The 22,311-nt window shown below is 38.4% G+C and overlaps 1 protein-coding gene across 1 annotated transcript in view; it reads left to right on the top strand.

Annotated features, from left to right (window-relative positions):
- The first annotated feature begins 20,131 nt into the window (after positions 1-20,131).
- LOC122808732 (cocaine- and amphetamine-regulated transcript protein-like) overlaps positions 20,132-22,311 on the top strand; it is a 73,227-nt gene continuing 71,047 nt past the window's right edge. Inside the window, exon 1 of the mRNA XM_044079729.1 lies at positions 20,132-20,450. Coding sequence (XP_043935664.1) covers positions 20,274-20,450 — 177 coding nt within the window. The 5' untranslated portion in view covers positions 20,132-20,273. The remainder of the gene's footprint in view (positions 20,451-22,311) is intronic.

Here is a 22,311-nt window from a genome sequence, read left to right as displayed (position 1 = left end):
CGCTGGAGGGACAGACTTGTCTCCCAGAGGTTATCACACCTTTGGAATAGACTCCCACTTCATGTCAAACAGAGCACCTCATTGGCCCTCTTCAAATGCACTCTGGACAATTTGATGGGTAACAGTAAATTCACTCCTGGGGTTCCACCTGTGTCCCTCTTGGACAGGAACAATAGGTCCTGATTTTGGAAATAAGAGTAGAACTTGGCTAGGCTTGTAAGGGCCCTCAGGGCCATTAGTCTAGTAACTTACTATGATACGATGATCCTATTAAAAAATTGTAGGACCAGATATATTGTGGCCTCTACTAAGTTGGGAAGCAGTGCTAGTTTTCTGTCATTTAATCTGCACTTGAGAGCTACTTTTGCTGTGTTTTTCCATTAACAGATTCCAGGTGAGACATCTAATGGCTGAAGGTGTTTACCTGGACTCTCTGAGTTGGCAAGCAATGCAGGAAGCTCAAAGTGTGGTTGTATGTTAGCTATAAGGCATAGGAGTCAGTTTTCAAACTTCTTTTCTCTGTTTGGAGCTGCAAGTTGCAAGGCTGTTTGTTCATGTACAAAGAACTCTGCAACGGTTTTCCAGTATTTCACTTACATCCAGAGCAATCCAAGCTAAGATAAGAATATTGTCTTGATTAACCTGAGGTACTCAGAGTTTGGTGACTTTAGCCAGAAATCTGGAGTGCATCTGAACTGAAATCCAAGGCATGCACTGCAAACAACTGAAAAATAAGTATATTTAAAGCCTGTATTGCACTTTGTTAACTGTATTTATTTGAACTGCTGCTTCATTTTTGCTGATTGTGTCAGCACTTTTTTCTGCACTTTGAAATTCTGTACTACTGCCTTATACAGCATAAGCTAGATCCAGACTTACTGAATCTAGACTATTTGCTCACACTGTGCTCTAAACTAGCCATCTTACATGAAGAAGGCCTCTCTGCACTCTTGTGGCAGAAGTGTGTAGCTCAGGTTCCATATGAGTTGGGGATATTAGGAGAAAGGCTCAGTTTGGGGCTTTCCCATTGTTAATTTGTCTTAAAACTGTTGAATTTCGCCTGTATTTAAGCCTTGCATTTGCATTTGGTTGCTCATTGCACAACAGGGGTTAGCACTGCCCTTTATAGATGCAAACACCTGGTAACATAAATTTTTCCTAGACGTCTGTCAGTAGAACACTCCCAAGTCCCCTGTTGCTCAGCAGGCAACTCAGCTGCACACTGAGCAGCATCACCACAGCTCTTCACCCTTAACTGTCAACAGAATAAGCCCCTCTATTATTCCTACATCATAAACTAATCTAACTTACCCACATCCCAACAGTACTACGATATAAACCTGCCATTATGAATAGCCACATTCCCACCATTTCTCCAGCCAGACTGATTGACTTGCCATCCTGAGGCAGTGTAGTAATGGCCTCATGTTGTACTGACAACCACTTAGTCCTGAAACAAACAAATACTGTATGTGCGAGATGCAATTACACTATCAGTTTAGAAATAATCCTCTCTCATAACAGAAAGCAAGACATCAAACAGGTTGTTAGCTCATGCACTTCACTTCTCACACACATTCAGGACACAACACATAAACCCACATACGCAGAGGTACTCACTAGAAGCCTACCAAAAGATCAGAGGCACCCCAAGCACAAATTCCCTGCATGCACTTCCAACACATATAGAAACCACTGCACATAGCAACACACATATCAGTGTCTCACCAAATAAGCCCATTAGGCAAAACACCTCAAAACCTAATGTCTTGGTCATATGAGACTCCACAGTGAGACACAAAGATGTCTCACTCACCAGGCTAGACAAGGAGAAGGTCACAGTCAGCTCCCTATTGGGTGCCAGGATCTGTCAGATCACGCATGCACTCAGGTCACTCAGAAAAGAATGTTATGACTCTGTCATAGTCCATGTTTGGGTGAATGACTTGAGAAGTACCTTCCAGGACTATATGAAGAGAGACATGACTGAAATCTCAGATTATGTGTCACAGGCAGGTATGACCCTAGCCCTAAGCAGCATTCTACCTTCACCCAGGTTTATGACACAATATAAACAAGAAATGATTGACCTCAACAAGTGGCTTAGCTTTTGGTGTCATTCCAGGGTGATCCATTATTTGCCATCCTGGGAAGACATGGTCGACAGGCCACAGTGCTTTGACATAGATGGTCTGCACCTGTCTCCCCTAGGCTTTCAGATACTGGCTAAGGTGCTTGCCTACCCCATAGTGCCTTTTTTATGCAATGTCAAAATGACAAAATTTATGACATAGCAAAATCCACTCGAGACAAACTCAAGGTTCTGCTGCTTAATGCTAGGAGTCTAAACACAAAACTGCACTCCCTGGAAGCACTCCTCACTTTGAAAGAAGCTGATGTCTGTGCAGTCACTGAAGCATTGTTGAAGGCCACAGAGAGGACCCCAGCTGTGCAAGGCTACAATGCCTTCCACACATTCAGACCTCAGGAAAGAGGACAGTACCAAAGGTGTATCCATCCTCATTAAAGCCAAGTACACCTTGAGATTGGTCAAGCAGTATGACTATCTTGAACTAATCCATGCCCAATTAACTAAAGGGAAAACACCCTACCACATCATTACTAGCTATAAGTCCCCCTCCATGAACCAAGAAAAGCACAATGCCTACTTGGACTTACTGGAGGCAATCGCCATACAGCCCGACGCCTTAGCCATGGAAGATTTCAATTATCCCTCCATTGACTGAGTAACATACACAAGCTCAAACATGTTTGCCCAGAGGTTCCTGGACTTTGTCAATGAAAACACTCTGGAACAGATAGTCTGCACCCCTACAAGGGGGTCTAGTGTTCTTGACATAGTACTCACCAACACTGGTGGTCACGTCAATGCCCCCTGTGTGATGCCCTCCCTTGTAAGCTCAGACCATAAATCAGTTTCATTTGAAGTAACTATTGGACCCCACACCTGCAAAGCAGCAAAAAATCTAATGAACTTCTCTAAAGCAAACTACAGCCTACTAAGTGATGGCATAAAAAGTTTTATACCCCATATAATCACAGGCAGTAATGACGTCTATGCAGAGATGTACACAAATGCCGTGTATAATTATCATAGCAACTGTATAGACTCAGTTGTACCTGACAAGATTAAAACCAGACCCTCCTGAAAAAAAAAGCCACCTTGGTGGACATCTAGTGTAAACAGATTGTATAACAAAAGGAAAAAACTGATGTCCAAGAACAAGAGGCAAGTGCTTCTGCATAGGAAGAATTTCCTCCACAGACTGAGCAAGCAAATCAGAAGTCTTGCGAAATCCTCTAAAGCTAATTATGAAGCTAAAATAGCATCCCTAGCCAAGGGTAATCATAAGGCATTCTTTAACTATGTCCAAAATCTAAAAGGGAGTGCCCAGCTATCTGCCGAATTGGTAGTAGATGGTACCACTCACACTATACTGGAGGAAATTGCCAACCAGCTAGCTGACAGATGTGGTACAAACTTCAGTCTCCTATCCCACCCGCCATACCCCAAAGCATACCTGACATCACTTTTCTACCTAGTATCTCTAGAGATCAAGTCATAATTGTGCTCTCCAAGGCCAAAAACATTGCTTAAATGAGACCAGATAACATACCTGTTTGCTTATTAAGCAATCTAAAACAGGACCTAGCTGACCCACTTGCCATTCTCTTTAACCATAGCCTGAGAACTGGCTTTGTACCAGCAGAATGGAAACCGGCAACAGTAATACCCTTGCATAAAGGAGGGCCATCAACTGACCCAGGCAACATTAGACCCATAAGTCTAATCAGCTTCATCTGCAAGGCCATGGAAAAGATCATCATGGACCTTATCAACAAGGACATAGGAGACCTTCAAACCCTAGCCCCAACCCAATTTGTCTTCTTTAAGCAAAAATCATCCTTATTGAACCTATAGACTTCTTTAAAAAAGTCACCAAAACCCTGGATGAAGATAAGACAGTGTATACCACCTATTTAGACCTAGCCAACACCTTTGACACAATCTCCCTCTTGGGTATCATTGAAAAACTCTCCCAGCTAAGTGCTAACCCTTACATCACTAGTTGGTTCATCAACAGAACACACACTGTCAAAACTGATGACTCCACCTCTACCAGTAGACCTGTCACCAGTGGCATACAGCAAGGATCTGGTATTGGGTCTTTAATATTTGAAATCTATTTCTCGGAAATCCAGGCTAAAGTAGATGACCGTTGACTTACTAAGTTCACTGATGACTGTAAACTAGGTGCAATCATTGAATCTCCCACGATGTTAACATATTACTGAGGGGCTAACACAAATAAATGATTGGTGCCAAAGTCACGGCCTAAAACTAAATGCAAAAAGTGCAATATTATTGCATTTGGCAAAGTGGAATTCACCACTAATTACATAATTGACAGCACCCCTCTAAGTTCAAACTCAGTGGTGTGAGATCTGGGAACACAGGTCGACAGCAGTCTGAACTTTGACCACCGGGTTTCCACTGTGGTAAGGAAAGCCTTCTATATTGCGCATCTCACAAATAAAGGCATCGCATCCAGGTCTAAGGATGTTATAACCCCACTTTATTCAACCCTAATCAAATCATTAATAGAGTACAATGCTCCCTTCTGCATGTATCTCATCAGACAGCTACAGCAACTGGGGAGACCACATACATTTCTCACTAAGAGGATAGTAGGCCTCCAAACCATGACCTATGTGGATAGCCTGAAAGCCTTTTCACTGTACTGTGTATCATATAGGCTACTGAGAGATGAGTTGTGCCTGGCCTACAGGGCAGTCTCTGACCCAACCTGATGGAAATGCTGTATATCTCCAAATCAAATGGCACTACAGTCACTCAGTCTAGGGATCTCATCCTTGCCAATGATACTAGCAGAACATGCTGGAGAGACAGGTATGTCTCCCAGAGACTGCCGCTGCTCTGGAATAAACTTCCAATTCATGTAAAGCAGAGCTCCACAATGATGATATTCAAGTGCAACCTGGGAAAATGGATGGATGACTGCAAATTCACCCCAGGGATGGTACCCATGTCCCTCATGGGGTAGTTGGTGCTGATCTGTAAATGATGTCCATCTAACCAAGGACAGTTGGGGCAATCCAGGATTAACATGGCTAGACTTATAAAGGCTCTAGGGCTGCTAGTCTAGTAACCTGCTATGAACCTATGAACTGCACTTGCACATACTTTACACAGTGATCACTACTGTTTTAGAGCATTTTTAAAGCATTTATTTAATTTTGTGGCAAAAATAGTCATTTTTTTTCTAGTCTGTGTGCCTCCAAATTTCTTTGTAATAGGGTGACTTAACCAAGGATTTAGTTGTTTGGTAGTTGTTTGTTGTTTCATCTACACTTGAGAGCTGCTTTGCTGTGCTTTTACATTATGAAATTCCAGGACTGGGCATCTGGTGTTCACCTGGAGTCTCTGAGTTGGGAAATACTACAGGAAGCTCAAAGTGGGAGTTATTTATTGGCTATAGGGCATAGGAGTCATTTTCCAAGCTTAATTTCCCTGCTCAGAACTGCCCACTGAGCTGTGGTAGTAAAATTTACAAATAAAGTTAGGACTAGATCTGAAACCTGTTAAACAATGTGGCATTGTACGGAAATAAGCTTAGAGCAGCTAGCTTGTGCACTGAATAGCATTACCATTTTATAGCATTATACAACATCCTGCCCTTAACCTCAGAAACTACCCTAGGACACACCGGTTAAAACAGAATCCTTAATCTTAAACAGCCCAGCCAACCCCATTACACGCCAGACAGTATGGATATGCAATTCCAAAGGTCTCTGTGGCCAGCTTGGTAGATTTGGGCATCCTATGGCAATGTAGCAATTGTCTCATGTTCTCAGACAACCAGTTAATCATTAAAGAAAATAATATGGTATGTGAGAGATGTAAATACACAACTTCCTTACAGGCAAACATCTCACATATAAACAAGATTGTTAGGGATACCCACACTACATCCTTCACACATACCATTCGCCACACACACACACACACACACACACACACACACACACACACACACACACACACACACACACACACACACACACAGATTGTCTTATGCTGATGTGCTTAAAAGACATCTTCCCAAATCTCAAAGACTTCCAAAGCCACCTAATGACAACACTGCTCCTCATCAATCACTAAAGCGCACACCAAAAGCAATGCCAAGCACCTCACATAAGCCTACTGCAAAGCCTATAAAGCAAGTATACACTTTAATAATCTTGTCATCAGGGAATCCATTGTGTGGCACATATATGTTACTCACCAGGTTAGACAAGAAAAAGATAAGGTTAGCTTCAGTATCACACATGCACTGAAGTTACTGCACCCCAAGAACCAATATGATTCTATCATAGTACATGTGGGTGTAAATGACCTGAGACATACCTCAATGGACTATATGAAAAGAGACATAATGGATTTCTCTGAATATGTGCCACAGATAGATATGAGGATATAGGATATATGAGGATAGGATGATGTCACAGTATGAACATAAAATGATTGATTTTAATAATTGACTTAGTTTCTAGAGTTGCTCTAGGGGGATCCAATATCTATCAGCATGGGAGAACATGATCAAAAGACCACATTGCTTTGCTAAGGATGGGTTGCACCTGTCCCCTCTAGGCTTTCAAATATTGGCTAAAACTTTAACCACCCCCTTAGAGCCTTTTTCAGACAATGCCAAAAAGACAAAACTACCAACATAATGAAAAAGTCTACAAGCAACCTTGAAGTGTTACTGCTAAGTGCTCAGAGCTTAAACAAAAAAACTCTACACCCTTCAAACCCTCACTCTGGAGAATGTAGACATCTATGCCAAGACTAATACTTGGTTTAAAACCATAGAAAGTACTCTGTAAGTGCAAGGCTACAGTTGCCTCCACAAATTTAGAGCAACAGCAGCACAGACCAAGGTCAAAGGTGGAGGTGTTTCAATCTGTGTTAGCAACAAACATACCTCCAGGTTATTTAAACAGGACGACACCATTGAACTCATCCACATGCAAGTCACCATAGGTAAGGTCCCTCACCATATCATGGCTAGCTACAGGTCACCATCTATGGCCCTAGAGTTTCACAATTCATACCTAAGCCTACTAGAGGTGTTTTCCCACCAACCAAATGCCTATTCATGTGTGACTTTAACTACCCCCTCTATAGATTTTGAATGTACACTGCCTAAAACTCACATGCACAATGCTGCTTGGACTTTATTAACATAAACACCCTGGAACAAATAGCACATGGTCCAACCAGGGAATGAAATATAGTGGATCTGGTACTCACCAACTTGGAAGAGCACTGCACCCCCCCCCCGTCACATCCTCACTAGTGATGTCAGATCACAAAACTGTTTCATTTGAAATAAAACTCAACCAAGAAAATCCAGCTAAACCAGTAACAGTTAGGAACTATTCAAAGGCAAAATGCATCCTATGAAGTGACAGTTTGTCAAAATTCAAGGCTTCCCCCACTCCTGAGACCACAGCTGACTATGTAGAATTATTCACAGAGGCACTATACAAAAATTTGAATGGCTGTATAGAGGCTGCCATACCTGTGAGAAATAAACCCAAAGCAAACACTAAAAACAAACTCCACTGGTGGAATCCTCACCTAAGCAGGGTATATAATAAAAGATGAAAACTTATGGCCAAAATCAGGAAAAGCAATTGCCTTAAAGAAAAGTGCTTTGTTGTAAAACTAAACAAGAAACTAAGCGGTCTAATTAAGTCTAACAAGGCCAACTATGAGGTCATAATAGCCTCACAGGCTAAGGACAATTCAAAGGGCTTCTATAGCTATGTCTGGAACCTTAGAGGTACCACACAACAGTTTGCCGAACTAGTGGTGAACAGTGCCACCTACACTGATCAGGGTGACATAGCAAACCTACTGGGTGACAAATTCAGCTCAAACTTCATCACCTATTCCATCCCAGCTCCACAGAGACTGGGTTCTGGCAGTACTCACTAAAGTCATGAACCCCACCTCCATCTATCCTGACAACATCCCTGTTGCCTCCTGAACAGTCTAAAACATGGCCTATCAAGGCTATCAAGACTACCTCTTCAACTACAGTCTTGAAACAGTCTACATTCCAAGTGAATGGAGGTCCATACAAGTCACTCTCTCCAAAAGGATGGACCATCAACTGACCCAAAGAACTACAGACCCATCAGTCTAACAAGCCTTATATGCAAAGCCATGGAATGAATTATCAAGAAAATGATACATAAGGACTTTGGCAACCTGCAGACACTGGACCCATCCCACTTTGGTTTTGTTAACGGAAGGCCATGCCTATTTGACATGATAAAACAGTGCATACTGTGTATCTTTTTTTTAACAAGAAACATCTTTATTGAATTATTATTTATGACAAAGGCAATCATACATTTATATAAATGAAAACAAACCATATTAACATACTTTCAGTTGCAAACATTATATGACATATACTCTTCTATACAGAAAATGACATAGCTGCTTTAATTCCTGCCTTCCTTTAAACCTCATTCCACCTCCAAATATTATTCTGCATGTATTTTTCCCGCAATTCCTGTTTTTTTTCTATGTAATTTGCTCTTACCCCATTTCTAAAGATCCCACTTTCAGTTATTTTATCTCTGTTACTATATCCACTACTTTTTGTACGGTTGGTTCAGACTTTGATTTCCATTTTCTAGTAATTGCTTTTTTTTTGGCAGCCACCTCAATTAAACTCAGCAAGGCCTTACTATTTTCAGGCAATTCTAATTCTGTATCACAACTCAAAAAAACTTGTTTTATTTTATTTATTTTTTATTCTCAGCTTGATGACCAGGGAAGTCCACAGGTCCAAGAAGAGCCTATTTTCAGTGGAGGCCTGGGGACAAAAGCTCCAATGACAACGACAAACATACAAAACAATGAGGTCATCAGCAGCATACAAGCAATACAATATTAAAAAGTCATTTACAGAGTAAAATCTTACAACTTTTACAATATTGGAGTCATTTACAGAGTGAAAATTTAACAAATAAAGAAATTGCTAAAAATTAAATATTAACCAGCTTGCATTAAATTTAAAAGAGGAATAAAGCAGGGAAAGCCTGTGAGTGTAGAATAGCTACAGGAGTAGGTTAGCACATTATAGTGCAATCACAGAAAGCTAATAGAGAGGATGGAAGACTGAATGTAAATAACAGAGGGATTTATATTGGAAAAGAGCATGAACATTCCCACTTTGAAGAAGAGAAAGCTAGTAGAGAGGATGGAAGAGTAAATGTATTTTTTTTCTTAATTATGCCAATTCTTTCACCCAGTGACCCTGCCAGAGCAGTCTGCAGGGAATCTCCAAAGTCTGACAACTCATTACACTTCCAAAAATATGTTCCCAATTACCTCCTTCCTCCCCACCACACTTCCAACAGTTGCAATCTACCTGAGGATAAATTCCATGGAGTCTGTTTGTGGCATAACCCATGCAAGCACCTCACCTCCAAGCAAAAATCCCTAGTCCTCTAAACCTTGCAGCCCACCAGGGAGGCACACATATATCCTCCCATTATCTCTGTGTGAACTGCCCAGCCAATCTTTTTTCCCAGTCCTATCCAACCTTCTCCAGTCCAGTTGACTTTATATGACTCGTTAATCACCCCCTCTCCAATAGCAGCCTCTGTTCTAGACCTGACCATGGCATTTGATACAATATCCCACTCAGGCATTGTTGACAAGCTGTCTGAGCTAGGTGTAAACCCTTTCATAACTCACTGAATTGCTGGCTGGCTCACAGACAGGACCCAAGAATTCAGGATTGGTGAGACCACCTTCAGCAAGAGACCAGTCAGCAGCGAAGTACCCCTGAGCTCAGTGCTGGGTGCCACTCCTGTTTAGCATCTACTTCTCAATAGTCAAGGCTAACAATAAAGGCCTCTTGCTCTCCAAGTTCACAGATGACTGTAAACTGGGAGATATAATAGATTCCTCGCAAAACACAAACCTCTTGCTAGTGGGTTTAACACAGACAAATGACTGGTCCAAAGCCATGGCTTAAAACTCAGTGCCAAAAAATGCCTTATAACGCCCTTTAGGAAAATGTCAATGCAAGTTAATTACTTAATCAATAAATCACCCTAAGAATTGACCCAGTAGTAAGGGATTTTGGAGCATTTTAGACAGCTATCTGGCCTTTGACCAACGTGTACTTAAGATACTAAGAAAATCATTCTATGTCTCCCAACTTATAGGTAAGGGTATGTCATCCAGGTCCAAGTAAGTTATAATATCACTGTACTCAGCTCTTATCAGACCTATCTCTGAATGCAATGCCCTCTTTGGCATGTATATAACCAGATACTTGCAACAGTTGGAATGCCTGCAAACGTTTTGCACCGGGAGAATTCAAGGCATGAATACCCTGTTCTACACTGATTGCCTAAAGACTCTGTCTCTGTATTCAGTTTCCTACAGGCTACTGACAGGGGATCTTTGCCTGGCTTACAGGGCTTCTTCACACCCAGCCCTGACTGATCTGTTGAACATGTGCAAAATAAAGAGCACCAGAAACACTAGATCCAAGGATAAGAACTTGGCTTGTGATATTATCAGAACATGCTGAAGAGACAGATATATGCCCCAAATAATACTCACACTATGGAATAGGCTTCCTGTCCATGTAAAACAGAGTTAATCTCCGACCCTATTCAAATGAATCCTTGACAATTAGATGGGAAATCATAAATTTACCCCAGGCCTGTCCCATGTCCTTAATGGACATAGGCCATCAATAAGAAAAGCATTACCCTAACACTCCCACACAAATCCTTAGCTACCTGCATACTTACCTGCCCCCCCTCCCGTATGATACTTGGGACCCAAATGGTTTGTGGTGCACTGCTAAGCTTGTAAGGGTCCTAGTGGTCATTAGTAACAACCCATGAACCTTTGGAAAGTAGTCTACCCCAGAAAACTACTACATTGACAATACACTCCTAAGAGGTGACCCAGTTGTTTAGGATTTGGAAACGTATGTGGACAGTGACCTAAGTTTCTACCAGCATGTGCCCATTGTTGTAAGAAAGTTCCTTATTGCACAACTTATAGACAAAAGGATTGTGTCTAGATCTAAAGATGCCATTGCCCCCTCTTTTACTCAGCCCTCATTAGGCCAGTCATTGAGAATAATGCCACCACTGGCACGTGTCTGGACAGCCACATGCTGCAACTGGAACACCCACTAGATACTTTACTACAGGGCCTTTAGAAGGCTAAAAATATGTTCTACATGGACCACATTAAAGTTCTGTCACTTTACTCTGTATCCTAAAGGCTGCTAAGTGTTGACCTGTGTTTGGCATACAAGACATCCTTTGATCCAATACTAATGGACACACTGTGCATCAGCAAGTCAAATGACATTAGAAATACTCAGTCCAGAGATCCATACCTCTTCTACACCATTATTTATTTAACATTTGTTGACAAGGAAAGCCTGACTAGGACAGAGCCTATTTTCAGTGGAAGCCCATGGAGAAATGGTCCAGACACATGTCTTTGGAATCTGGGAGGAAATTGGAGTACCTGGAGGAAACCCATGCAAATGGAGGGAGGACATGCAGACTCCAGACTGAAGGCACCCCAGCCAAGAAGTGAACCAAAGAATCTTTTGCTGTGAGGTGACAATCTTAACTATTGCACCACTACTCCAGTTTGAAGGGACAGGTATAGCTCACCAAGGATCCCACTGCTCTGGAAATGAGTCACCATCCACATAAAAGAAATGTCATCCCTGACTATAGTCAAGTGCAAGTTGGATCTATGGTGGGTAACAGAAAATTTACCCCAGGAATTTCCCATGTACTACTAATGAACTGAGGCAGCTCCTAAATGCTTTCTCCCATGCCTGGGTCCCTTCATAGTGTTTATGGTATGATCTTTGTTATTCTTACTAAGGTAATATATACATATCCACCATGGGCTTGGTAAGGCCAATCTACCACCAAATAGGATAGGTTAATTTAAGCACCAAGAAGGAAACTGGCTAGGCTTAAAATGACCAACAAGGACAGCTAGCCTAGCACATACCTATGAATCTATGAGCCTAGGATTTGATGATTTTTATGAGGCTGGAGATTTTTTTGTGCAGATTATTATTAGTTAAGTTCAATGTAAAAAGTAGCAGGGGAAAGAAAAGGTATGATTGTAATGATAAAGACATGACAAAGCATTATTTTTAGACTGAAAAAAGAATGAGGACTTTTGTAAAAAATGAGTATAACTATGTATATAATATTGTATGGAAAATATGAAAAAAAATGTGAAGTTGACAGGTGGGGTATGATATTGATGGTAAAAGTATGGGTGCTGTGGAAATGAAGATGTGATGCATTGATAGAAAAAAAAATAGGAATCATGAAGATGTGATGGTTGAAATAAAAACATGGTTGTAGAGAAAAGGGTGGAAGGATAGAATGAAAGATTTGTGAAACTGAAGCTGTAAAATATTGAAAATATTGTAAATATTATTAATACTACAGTGGCAGCTGGTGACTTCAAAGCAAGGGAAGCAATTGAATGGTGGGGATAACTGGAATGGGGGGGGTGCTCTATTAGATAATATCAGTGGGCTTTATTTGTGATCCAGCAATAGATACAGTCATTCAATTCCATCCACAGACTACCTCAGCATGCACCTACTCATTATAGCTACTTTACTGACTATATATATCTCACACATCTGACTGCAACCAACAAGGCCAACCTTATGTGAAACTGATTCCTAGACAAAGGACTCTGAGGGTCCTACTTTTGCATACCAGTCCCTAATGTATTTCCCCAGTGTCTCTCTCCTGTTTTTGCCTCATCATACATATAGATTCCTTGATTTTCATACTTTGTTTTATTTATAGCCCCCCCCCCCCATGTTTTAACATGCCTTAACTGACTGAGATTCTACTGTAATAAATGTGGAGTTTGTAAATGAATTAAGCCAGTGACCTCCAGGAGTCGTAGAGATATAACTGTTTTGTGGTGATATTAGACTTTTTTATAGCTTTTTGAGTTAATAATGGCCTGAACAAAAACAATCATGAGTAAGGAAAGAAATTCAGTCTTATTTTTTATTTCAAGGAAAAACAAGTTGTGCCTAAAGCTTGATATTCAATGTTAACAAATCAGTATTTCTCTAAAAAGAATGTTGTCTAAAAATAGTGTATGCCTACCCATCCCTCCAAAGAGATATAGTTACATTCTCTGTACCACTCTGGTGTTAGATTGAAGAAAAAGCAAGAGTACAAATGTCCAGATGTCAATATTATGCAGCTGAGGGTCTGCAAGAAAAAAAAAACACATGGATTAACCCTACACAGAGACAGGGAGTACACAGAGAAGTAATAACAACTAAAAATTCAACCAGATACCCAAGTACTGTTAGATATCTACACTACTCAGTGAGACACTCTGCCAGTGATCAGCTGCTATCACATGCATCCTGCTCGGACCGCAACAAACTGACACTTACTGAGTACAATGCTGATGTCTGACTGTGATGGAAAGTGAAAACAATTATATCCAGCTTGCTGCTTTTACCTACACAGCAACTTATCTTCTCAGCTCACTGCTCTTAGAATAGAGACTGTAGTCTCCCGCTCCATATGTGTCCACCTCTTATTTCTAGAATCAATGGGGAAAACCAAAAATAATTGTGGACAAATGACTAAAATCAGGGGCAAATATTTCCTTTGTATACTTACAAAGTTACTAAAATAATAGGTTTTGCATTTTGCATTAGTATTCATTATTTGAAGGCTGTTAAGTCTAAACTTCAAATAGCTGTCATGATTATTTACTGACTGCAATTCTCACTGATATGACAGATAAACTACAAACTTTATAAAGATCAGACCAAAATATGATACAAAGAATGAGAGACATTCTGCAAAATTAGGATAAGTTCAGACTATCTAAGCTCCCCCCACACACACATTCACTCACTCACACACAGATGTGACTATCAATTATGAATACTTGCCTGACTGTGATTATATACAACAGTATTGTATACATCATATGAATGAATAAATACATAAATGACTGCTACTTAATATCTTATCTCAAGAATAAAGGAGAAAGCTAAAAACAGTTGTGGACAAAGGACCAAAATAAGGGTTGTCTACTGCCTTTGCATATGTAGAAACTTGCTAGAATAACAAGCTTTGCATTAGCATACCTTTACTTGAAGGCTATTAAGTCTGAAACTCAAATGGCTGTCATAATTATTTACTAACTGCTGTCTTCATTGAATTACCAGAAAAATATCACAAGCATTACAATGAACAGACCAAAATATGAAATCAGAGAAATACTGCAAAATCAGGGGCAGGTGATAGGATCAATGTACCCCATGCACACACACACACACACACACACACACACACACACACACACACACACACACACACACACACACACACTTGTGACCATCAATTACAACCAGTTGTGTGACTGTGAATTTATCCTAAGGTGATCAGGTGTTTCAGGCTGTATCACTTGAATGAGTAAATAGATAAATAACTGTAACACAGGGATTTATTTTCTCAGCTCACTTCTGTTAGAGTGGAGTATAATACCTAGTGTATCCCTTCCCCCAAAAATACTTATCAACATCCTTGCTCAAGAATCAAGGAAAAAAATGAATAAATAATGGAGACACATGCCCAAATCAGGAACAGATATGAATTTATATACTGAAAAATGTGCTTGAATAACAGGCTTTGTTTTAGAATGATTTTTGTCTGAAGGCTAAGCTTGAAACTCAAATATCTGCCATTATTTAGGAACTACAGTACTCACTGCTTTGTCAAGCACCACACATTTATGACCATAAAACAAAGAAAGCATACCAAAATGTTAGGCAAAATGATAGATAATTAATTAGAATTTCATTGAATATTGCATGTGGTTTAATCATTTTGCCAAAACATCCATTACTGAAGTAAAAGCATAATACTACATGTGCATATGTGGAATAAATTGTTTCTAACAGCTGATCTTTTGTTTGTTATTTTTGAAAAGTCACTAACAACATAAACGCAAGTAATCTCCATGGTATCCCCGAAGTCTCAAAACAACCCACTAAACAAGTGTAGTGGGTCCAAAAACAAAACAGTGTAAGAAACTTCTCTGTCTGGAAGATTTTCAGTCCATATATCTCTAGTTAATCATTGTATATTAATCAGATCAAACAAAAGTAGTAGAAGTAGTGAACTTAAACTCATCTTACCTGATAAAAAGTATATATATATTTAGAAAGCATGTGAGGAAACCATTGCTCTATTTTTGTTTTAGTTGGATCGCTTGTCTGTGTACTTAATAAAGGATTTTCGGCTGGAAACAGACTACCTGCCTTACTTGGATTACTTAGTAATTCTGTACAATTATATATTTTTTATTATTATTTTTTTACTTAAGACAAGTTTAAGCTCACTACTTCTACTACTTTTGTCTGATCTGATTAATATACAGTGATTAACTACAAATATATGGACTGAAAAGCTTCCACAGAGAGAAGTTTCTTACACTGTTTTGTAACAACCTAAACTCCTAACCAAGATGCTTCACTAGACCTAACACAATATTTTTATCGACCACTTTCATCCTTTGAACTTTATCAGAATGAATTAAAATAGTTCAACTTCTGTTTAAAAGTAATAGCAAAAAAAAAAAAATTAAGTTTTTTGAAATTGCAATAAGTAAACTTATTCAAGCTTAGTCTCACTTTCACCTTATAGCCATTAAAATAAGTTCTAAAGAAGCTGTCATGTACTGTCAGGCAAAATGTCTACTAAATCATTACAGTGCATTCACAATCTGCAAAAGTTTATTACACATCTAAAATACATATCCAGGCAATAATAACTTGTTGGTAAATAAACTTATTAAAATACCATCATAATTTTGCAGATTTTATATTTAAAATGCTTTAAAAGATAAATAATCATTTAACCTGAGGGATATGTGGCATTTAATTTGATCTGCCAATAAGTCGTCTATATACAATTATTTTCTAACTTTCTCTACTAATTAGTATATTTAATACATACCAAAATGCCTATTGTTATTGATATTTTCTGAACATAAAGTATTCTCAAGGATGGTCGTAAAATTTCTACCAGTTTTAATAACAAAACTATGTTTACACCTCAGTCTATTAGTCAAGTTTTCTGATTCAAACAATGTCCAGTTATAGTGATTGGAGGAATAACTTATTTGAAATGTTTTTTTATTAAATAAACAATTATTATTAGATTTGGAAATTGTCCAGTTACTAGTGATGATATATTAACCTAGTGGAATAGCACTTCATATTAAATTTTTGTTTGCCACTTCACCCAGTTTGTCATTTTTTTGTTTGTTTTACTTAGTATAATATGTTATTTTGCTTTTTTTTTTTTTTTTGGTTTACTGGCCAGAGAACACCCCCATTACTCAAATACAAGTATGAAAAATAAATGCACACTAGTCTGCAGTCAAATGCCAAAATCAAGGAAACTGAGAGCTTTATACACACGCACATATATATATATATATATATATATATATATATATATATATATATATATATACATATATATTTTATATATATATATATATATATATATATATATATATATATATATATATATATATATATATTTATATATGTGTGTACACAAAAGAAGACTGCCTGAAAAGAACAAAATAAAAAATTAAAAAATAAATAAATTAAAAACTTGCTTTGGTGCTTGTGCCTAAGCACTCTGTCATTACATCCTTCCTTTACTTTCAGTTAGGCTTTCCCAGTCATTTGAGGTAGTCTGAGCCAAGAAGAAAAGCTCTTTTCTGCTTTATGTAGCAGCCCAGTGAGACATTCTTTGAGTTACTTTCCAGGTGTCCTGAAAAGCTCTAAATATTGGTCATGTAACCCTAATGCTGGACTGTTTTGAAAACAGTCCAGAGAGCAAATTAAGTTAATTTTATTTACCTTTTTTGTGTTGCTTTGTATTTCCTTGGAACTCCATACATGTGCATGTGTGGAGTTCCAAACACTGAAGTAAAACAAAAACATCAAGCTCTAAAGCCAACTATTATTTATTTTCAAAATTGCAGTTGGATTTCTGAATTTCACACAATTTCTTTTTTTTTCTTTTTAAATGGGGGGGGGGGGCTGAAATCCAGCAGTCAGTACTATGATCTGCCCCTAAGATACTGTAATGTTGTAAATGTTGTAAATATTGCAGAAATGTAAATAGAATTGAAATTGTGCAATGAAGCAAGATGGTTATAGAAATAAAACAATCACTACTCTTTTTGATAGCTGTCATGGGATCTTTTACATCCACCTGAGCTACAACCAGCTCAAGCAGATGAGAACTTGGTCTAACATCTGAAATGAAGGATGGCATGCTTCGGAGTGCAGCCTCCACCCCCCACCCCCAATGCTATACTGCTGCAGCATCAGTAATCCAATTACCGGAACTGGGGAATAGAATCCACAGCTTTCTGGTCTTCCAGTACGAATGGAGAATGTGCTACCTGTTGTACCACTGACACTGACATTTTTTATAAGAAGGAGCCAGCTAACAGAGATGGTAGGGAAGCAGGTAGAACAGCACCTTGATACTAGCAGCAGCCACTTAGAAAGGCTTATTTTGTGACTTGCAGAATTGCATCATTGACTAGCACTAGCTCCACTGTCAGAGCCAGGGCTCACGGATGAGGATGCCCAAAGTGTGATCTACTCTCCCACTGCATCAGACATAGACAGGATCTATGTTGTTACCTTCTCTTTTATGTGTATATTCTCACTGTTTTTGTCCAATCCTCTCCATTACAATAGTTTTCTCTCTGTCTGATTTCTCCTCTTCTAATGTGCTACCCCTCTCAGTGTGCCAGAACCTCCTGTTATTCTTCTCTGCCTTCAATGTTTGCTCATATGCTCCTTATATCTACCCTAACCATCTTACAATTCCTTCAACTATCCTTATTTCCTCCCCACCTTACCTTCTTCCTATAAATAAAAATGTGCACCTCTCCCCCTACCTTCCCCACCACCATTCTGTTTATTCCTTAGTATTTAACCTTGTGCACTTTTCTCTGCTTGCTACCTATTTTTTTCCTAAATGTCCTGCACTTCCATTTCCACACTTTAATTTTGTCAAAAACAGAATAAATCATTGTATTGTGCTCTTTAAGGCTGCTACATGAAATGTTTTTTCTTGCTGCTTTTGTGAGTGCATAACTGTGCTGAGCTTTACTGAGGCATGTACATGTCCCAGGTTCATGAATGTTGGTATTAACAGTCCTAGGCTGCCACTAGAGGGTCCATGCTGTTACCACAGGGGCCTGCCCTGTTTTCAATCAGGTTTTTCAGTTAGCAGCTGTGTTACTACTGTTGCTTCACATATTAATCCTTAATGAAGTTCAGGTTGCTTTGAGATGGATAGGGAAACAGCAGCTGACCAAGCAAAAGTGCAGCATGCGTCTGAATCCCACTAAATAAAATTGAAAATAATACATAGTCCAGAACAAAACCCTGATGGATTCCTGCAGTAAAGTACATTTCTGAAGAGAAGAGAACATGTTGCTAGCTTTGATTTTGAAAGATATTTTGTTTAGGTAGTCTTTAACAATGTTATTACATTGAAGCCAGCGATGAATATTATTAATGTTAGTTGCCTTTTATCTGTTGCTAGATCCTGTCATTTCAGCTGATGTACTCAAACTGAACATTGTACCTTTTAGGTAAGAATGCCACCTCCTGCGATAAGATGTGTAGCTTTCTGCTAAATGAAGTACAACTCACGGTACACACTTCCATAAGTAAAACCACCACCTCTTGGTGCGATGGTAGAAGTGAAAATTATTTCGATTACTTGTTTTCTCCAGGTACTTTTACGAGCTGGTTGCACTTTCACCAACGTAAGCAGTGGGGGTGTCGGGGAGGGTTAGAATGACAATACAATTGAAAGGATAACTGATTATAATCACAAAATAATGAGTTTAGTTATTTTTAACCTATCTGGATAACAAGCTAAGCAAATACTACTGTGCTAATGCATTTTTTTCAACAACTGCTCCTATGGTGTTCATTCATTACTTAAATAATGCACTATGCATTAATTTTATTATTTAATTCCAAATATTGAATAGCTCTGTAGGACTGTAGTGGTGATTCTAATCGAGCAGTGATTTGACTGATTTAAGGAGAATGGGTCACATTACTTTACACTGAGAATAGTACTGCTTTTTGGATATTTTGTAAACCAGTTTATAAAAATAAATTTAAACAAGCCCTACTTGGTTTGCAACTCATCTGATGCTGTGTAGTTATTCATTTTTTTCTCTGTAAATACATAACTATCCCATTGTAAAAAATCAAAAGAAAACGAAACTGGTCACTATTAAAATACTACATCGCATGATACATACTTTGTAGCTCTCGTTAACCAATAGTGTTGAAAAACATCTTGGCAACAGCTTTGACAGTGTTGATGGCTACCAACCAGATAAAACTTCTAATAAAAGTACAACGTGTTATTGCAATACAAGAGAAAGCATATACAGCGAGTACTTGCAGTGAGGGGAATGAAATTCCATCCGAAGCCTTTAATACAATGACACGTTTACCTTTGTCATTGCTTTACATCTAAGAAGTTAGACTTATCTGTTCCGTACAAAATGGATACGGGTGCAATTGTAGCAAATATTCTCGAAATATCAAAGTTGCACTTAAAAAAAACGAAATCATGTTTTAAGTATGCAGCATTTCAAAGTCTCTAAACCATTTGCTAAAAAGATTTACTCTATCAAAGTAGATGGGCGAGGTCCTTTGGACTAACTGACACCAATAAATATTTTTATCTAATATTTACGACGTCGTGAAAATAACCACAATTATTTTTATGTTATGGTCTCCATGCACTGGTGTACAGTTCAGCCTTTTACCCGTTGCATATCATCAATCTCAGGTGGTTGGCTAATTTAGACTGGTGGGAGGAGATGATTAATATAAAAGACTGACACTATTTGTTAACAGCAAAGTGGTGGAAGTGATGTTGACTTTTTTTTCTTGAACAGCATATATAAAGAGAGAAAAGCAATACGAACACAGCGCTAAGGACGTTGAACTCTCCCAGATCGTGAGCATTCAAGGTTGTTAGGTGAGGAACAGTTCAGCACCATGGACAGAAGTCGAGGTAATCCCGCCGCAATACTGACATTCTACAATGCGAGGTACGCTCTCTTCCTAGGCATGTGCCTCTGTGCCTTTATCTCTGTTTGCCAGGGGCAGATACAGGAGCAAGGTGCATCTGAAGAAGAGAGGGCTCTACACCAAGGCTATTCCGCCAATGAACTGGTAAGAACTGAGATTTAATCATGGAGATTTTTTTTTTCAAAATCCTGTTTTGTTTCGTAGTAGCTGTCATGATGTTTCCAAGTAATTTAATGTACTAACTTTTTTTATAGAAGAAACGTTGTAACTATGTTGAACGTAACAACGTGTTGAAATAACTGGAGAGATAAATATGCTAAACAATTCTTCACAGTGTGAGTTCCTGACCCGTTATCCAGTTACAGCCTAGATGGTCCAAACTATTTTAAACCAATCTTGATATTAATAGGTACTTTCCCAAACGGACACTGATTAAGTGTAACGGCAGGTGCACATAAAGCAATCACAAAGTCAAAAAAAAAAAAAAGTAACAGCACTTGCTGAATCACTTGTTTATGCCAAATTGCAATATTTGATATGAGGTAGCATCAGTTTAGAAGTGCTTAAACAAGCTGACAAGTCCACCATCGCTATCGGTTAATACAACACTATATATATATATATATATATATATATATATATACACACACGCACACACACACACACACACACACACACACATATATATATATATATATATATATATATATATATATAAGGAACTATCAGGGACATTTTTTTTCAAATATTGTGTTGTTAACTTAAGAAGTTGACAGAACAAGAGAAAGTGAATTGACATTTTCTGAAGTAAAAGTAATCTATAACTCTAATTATTGTCATTATTTATTATGTGTAATCCATCAACTTTTCTCCTAAAAATCATCTGTTTTAGGAGGGATTAGGAATAACAAAGCACAATTCTGAGCCAAATTCAGAGATGGCCCTGAAATAAGAGACAGTTAAAGAGGTATGCTGCAGACATAGGTAGCTGACTGCAATGGAAGGGAGCAACTGATTTGAAAAATTGCCTACGATTAGTTTGATTTAAAACTGTCTTTTTGAGTTTAAATGGTTTTCTTAATCTTCTTTTATCATTTTGGCAGCATTGACTACATGTTAGCCATCCACCTTAATACCTTTTTTTATTAGTTCTTTCATAATTGACTAATACTTTTGGTTATTCTAGAACACACACACACACACACACACACACACACACACACACACACACACAAACACACACTAAATTATAACAGTTTACTTCCACCATTGAGGACATTGTTGTGCCATAGATCCAACGTTTTACACTGTGACATTTTGTACACTAACTTTATAATTCTGAGAGGTTATGTGACTGGTTCTTCAGTCTGGTAATTGACTGAAACTGCCTAGTTATTCTGGAGAACATTGCATTATGATTTTTTTCTAAATTAACCTGTAAGTGATAGTTTTTCATATATTGGGAAACAGTGCAAAAACATCTTTTCACCTTATTAAAAGTATTTTCAAGATAAATTGCAGAAGCAAATGATTGGTTATAATATTTTACTTCCACCATTAACTTGATTTATGTCAAGGATCATGGCTTGTGTGTTTTAAACTTGAAGTATTGTAAACAGTTTATGATAACTGAATGGTACAAATTAAATTGCACACTTCTTTTAAAACTGTAGACCACTTCTTTGAGAATCGTTATTAGTCACCAAAACGCAAACAATGTATGGTAGATTCAATAAAATGCACAGAAGCACAACAAAGAATATATCCTTAGTTCGCTGGTAAGGTGACAGGAAATGTCTATCATAGATCATCAAAGTGTGTTCTCAGGGCACTTATGGTATCACAAAAGAGTCAAAGTGAAGCAACAGACTCTCATGAATTCAAGTTCAAAAATCCATTCTGGAGTTGTTCTTCTCTGATCAGATACTTTTCAAGTGCCTAAATAAATCAGAGATACTCATTTTTTTGCCTTGAGTGTACTTTGATTATTTCATTTAAACATTCA

The sequence above is a fragment of the Protopterus annectens genome, chromosome 8.part0 (assembly GCF_019279795.1).
Source record: "Protopterus annectens isolate FY-2018-M chromosome 8.part0, PAN1.0, whole genome shotgun sequence".
Classification (NCBI taxonomy): Eukaryota; Metazoa; Chordata; order Ceratodontiformes; family Protopteridae; genus Protopterus; species Protopterus annectens.
This window is presented reverse-complemented; position numbering and strand designations above follow the sequence as displayed.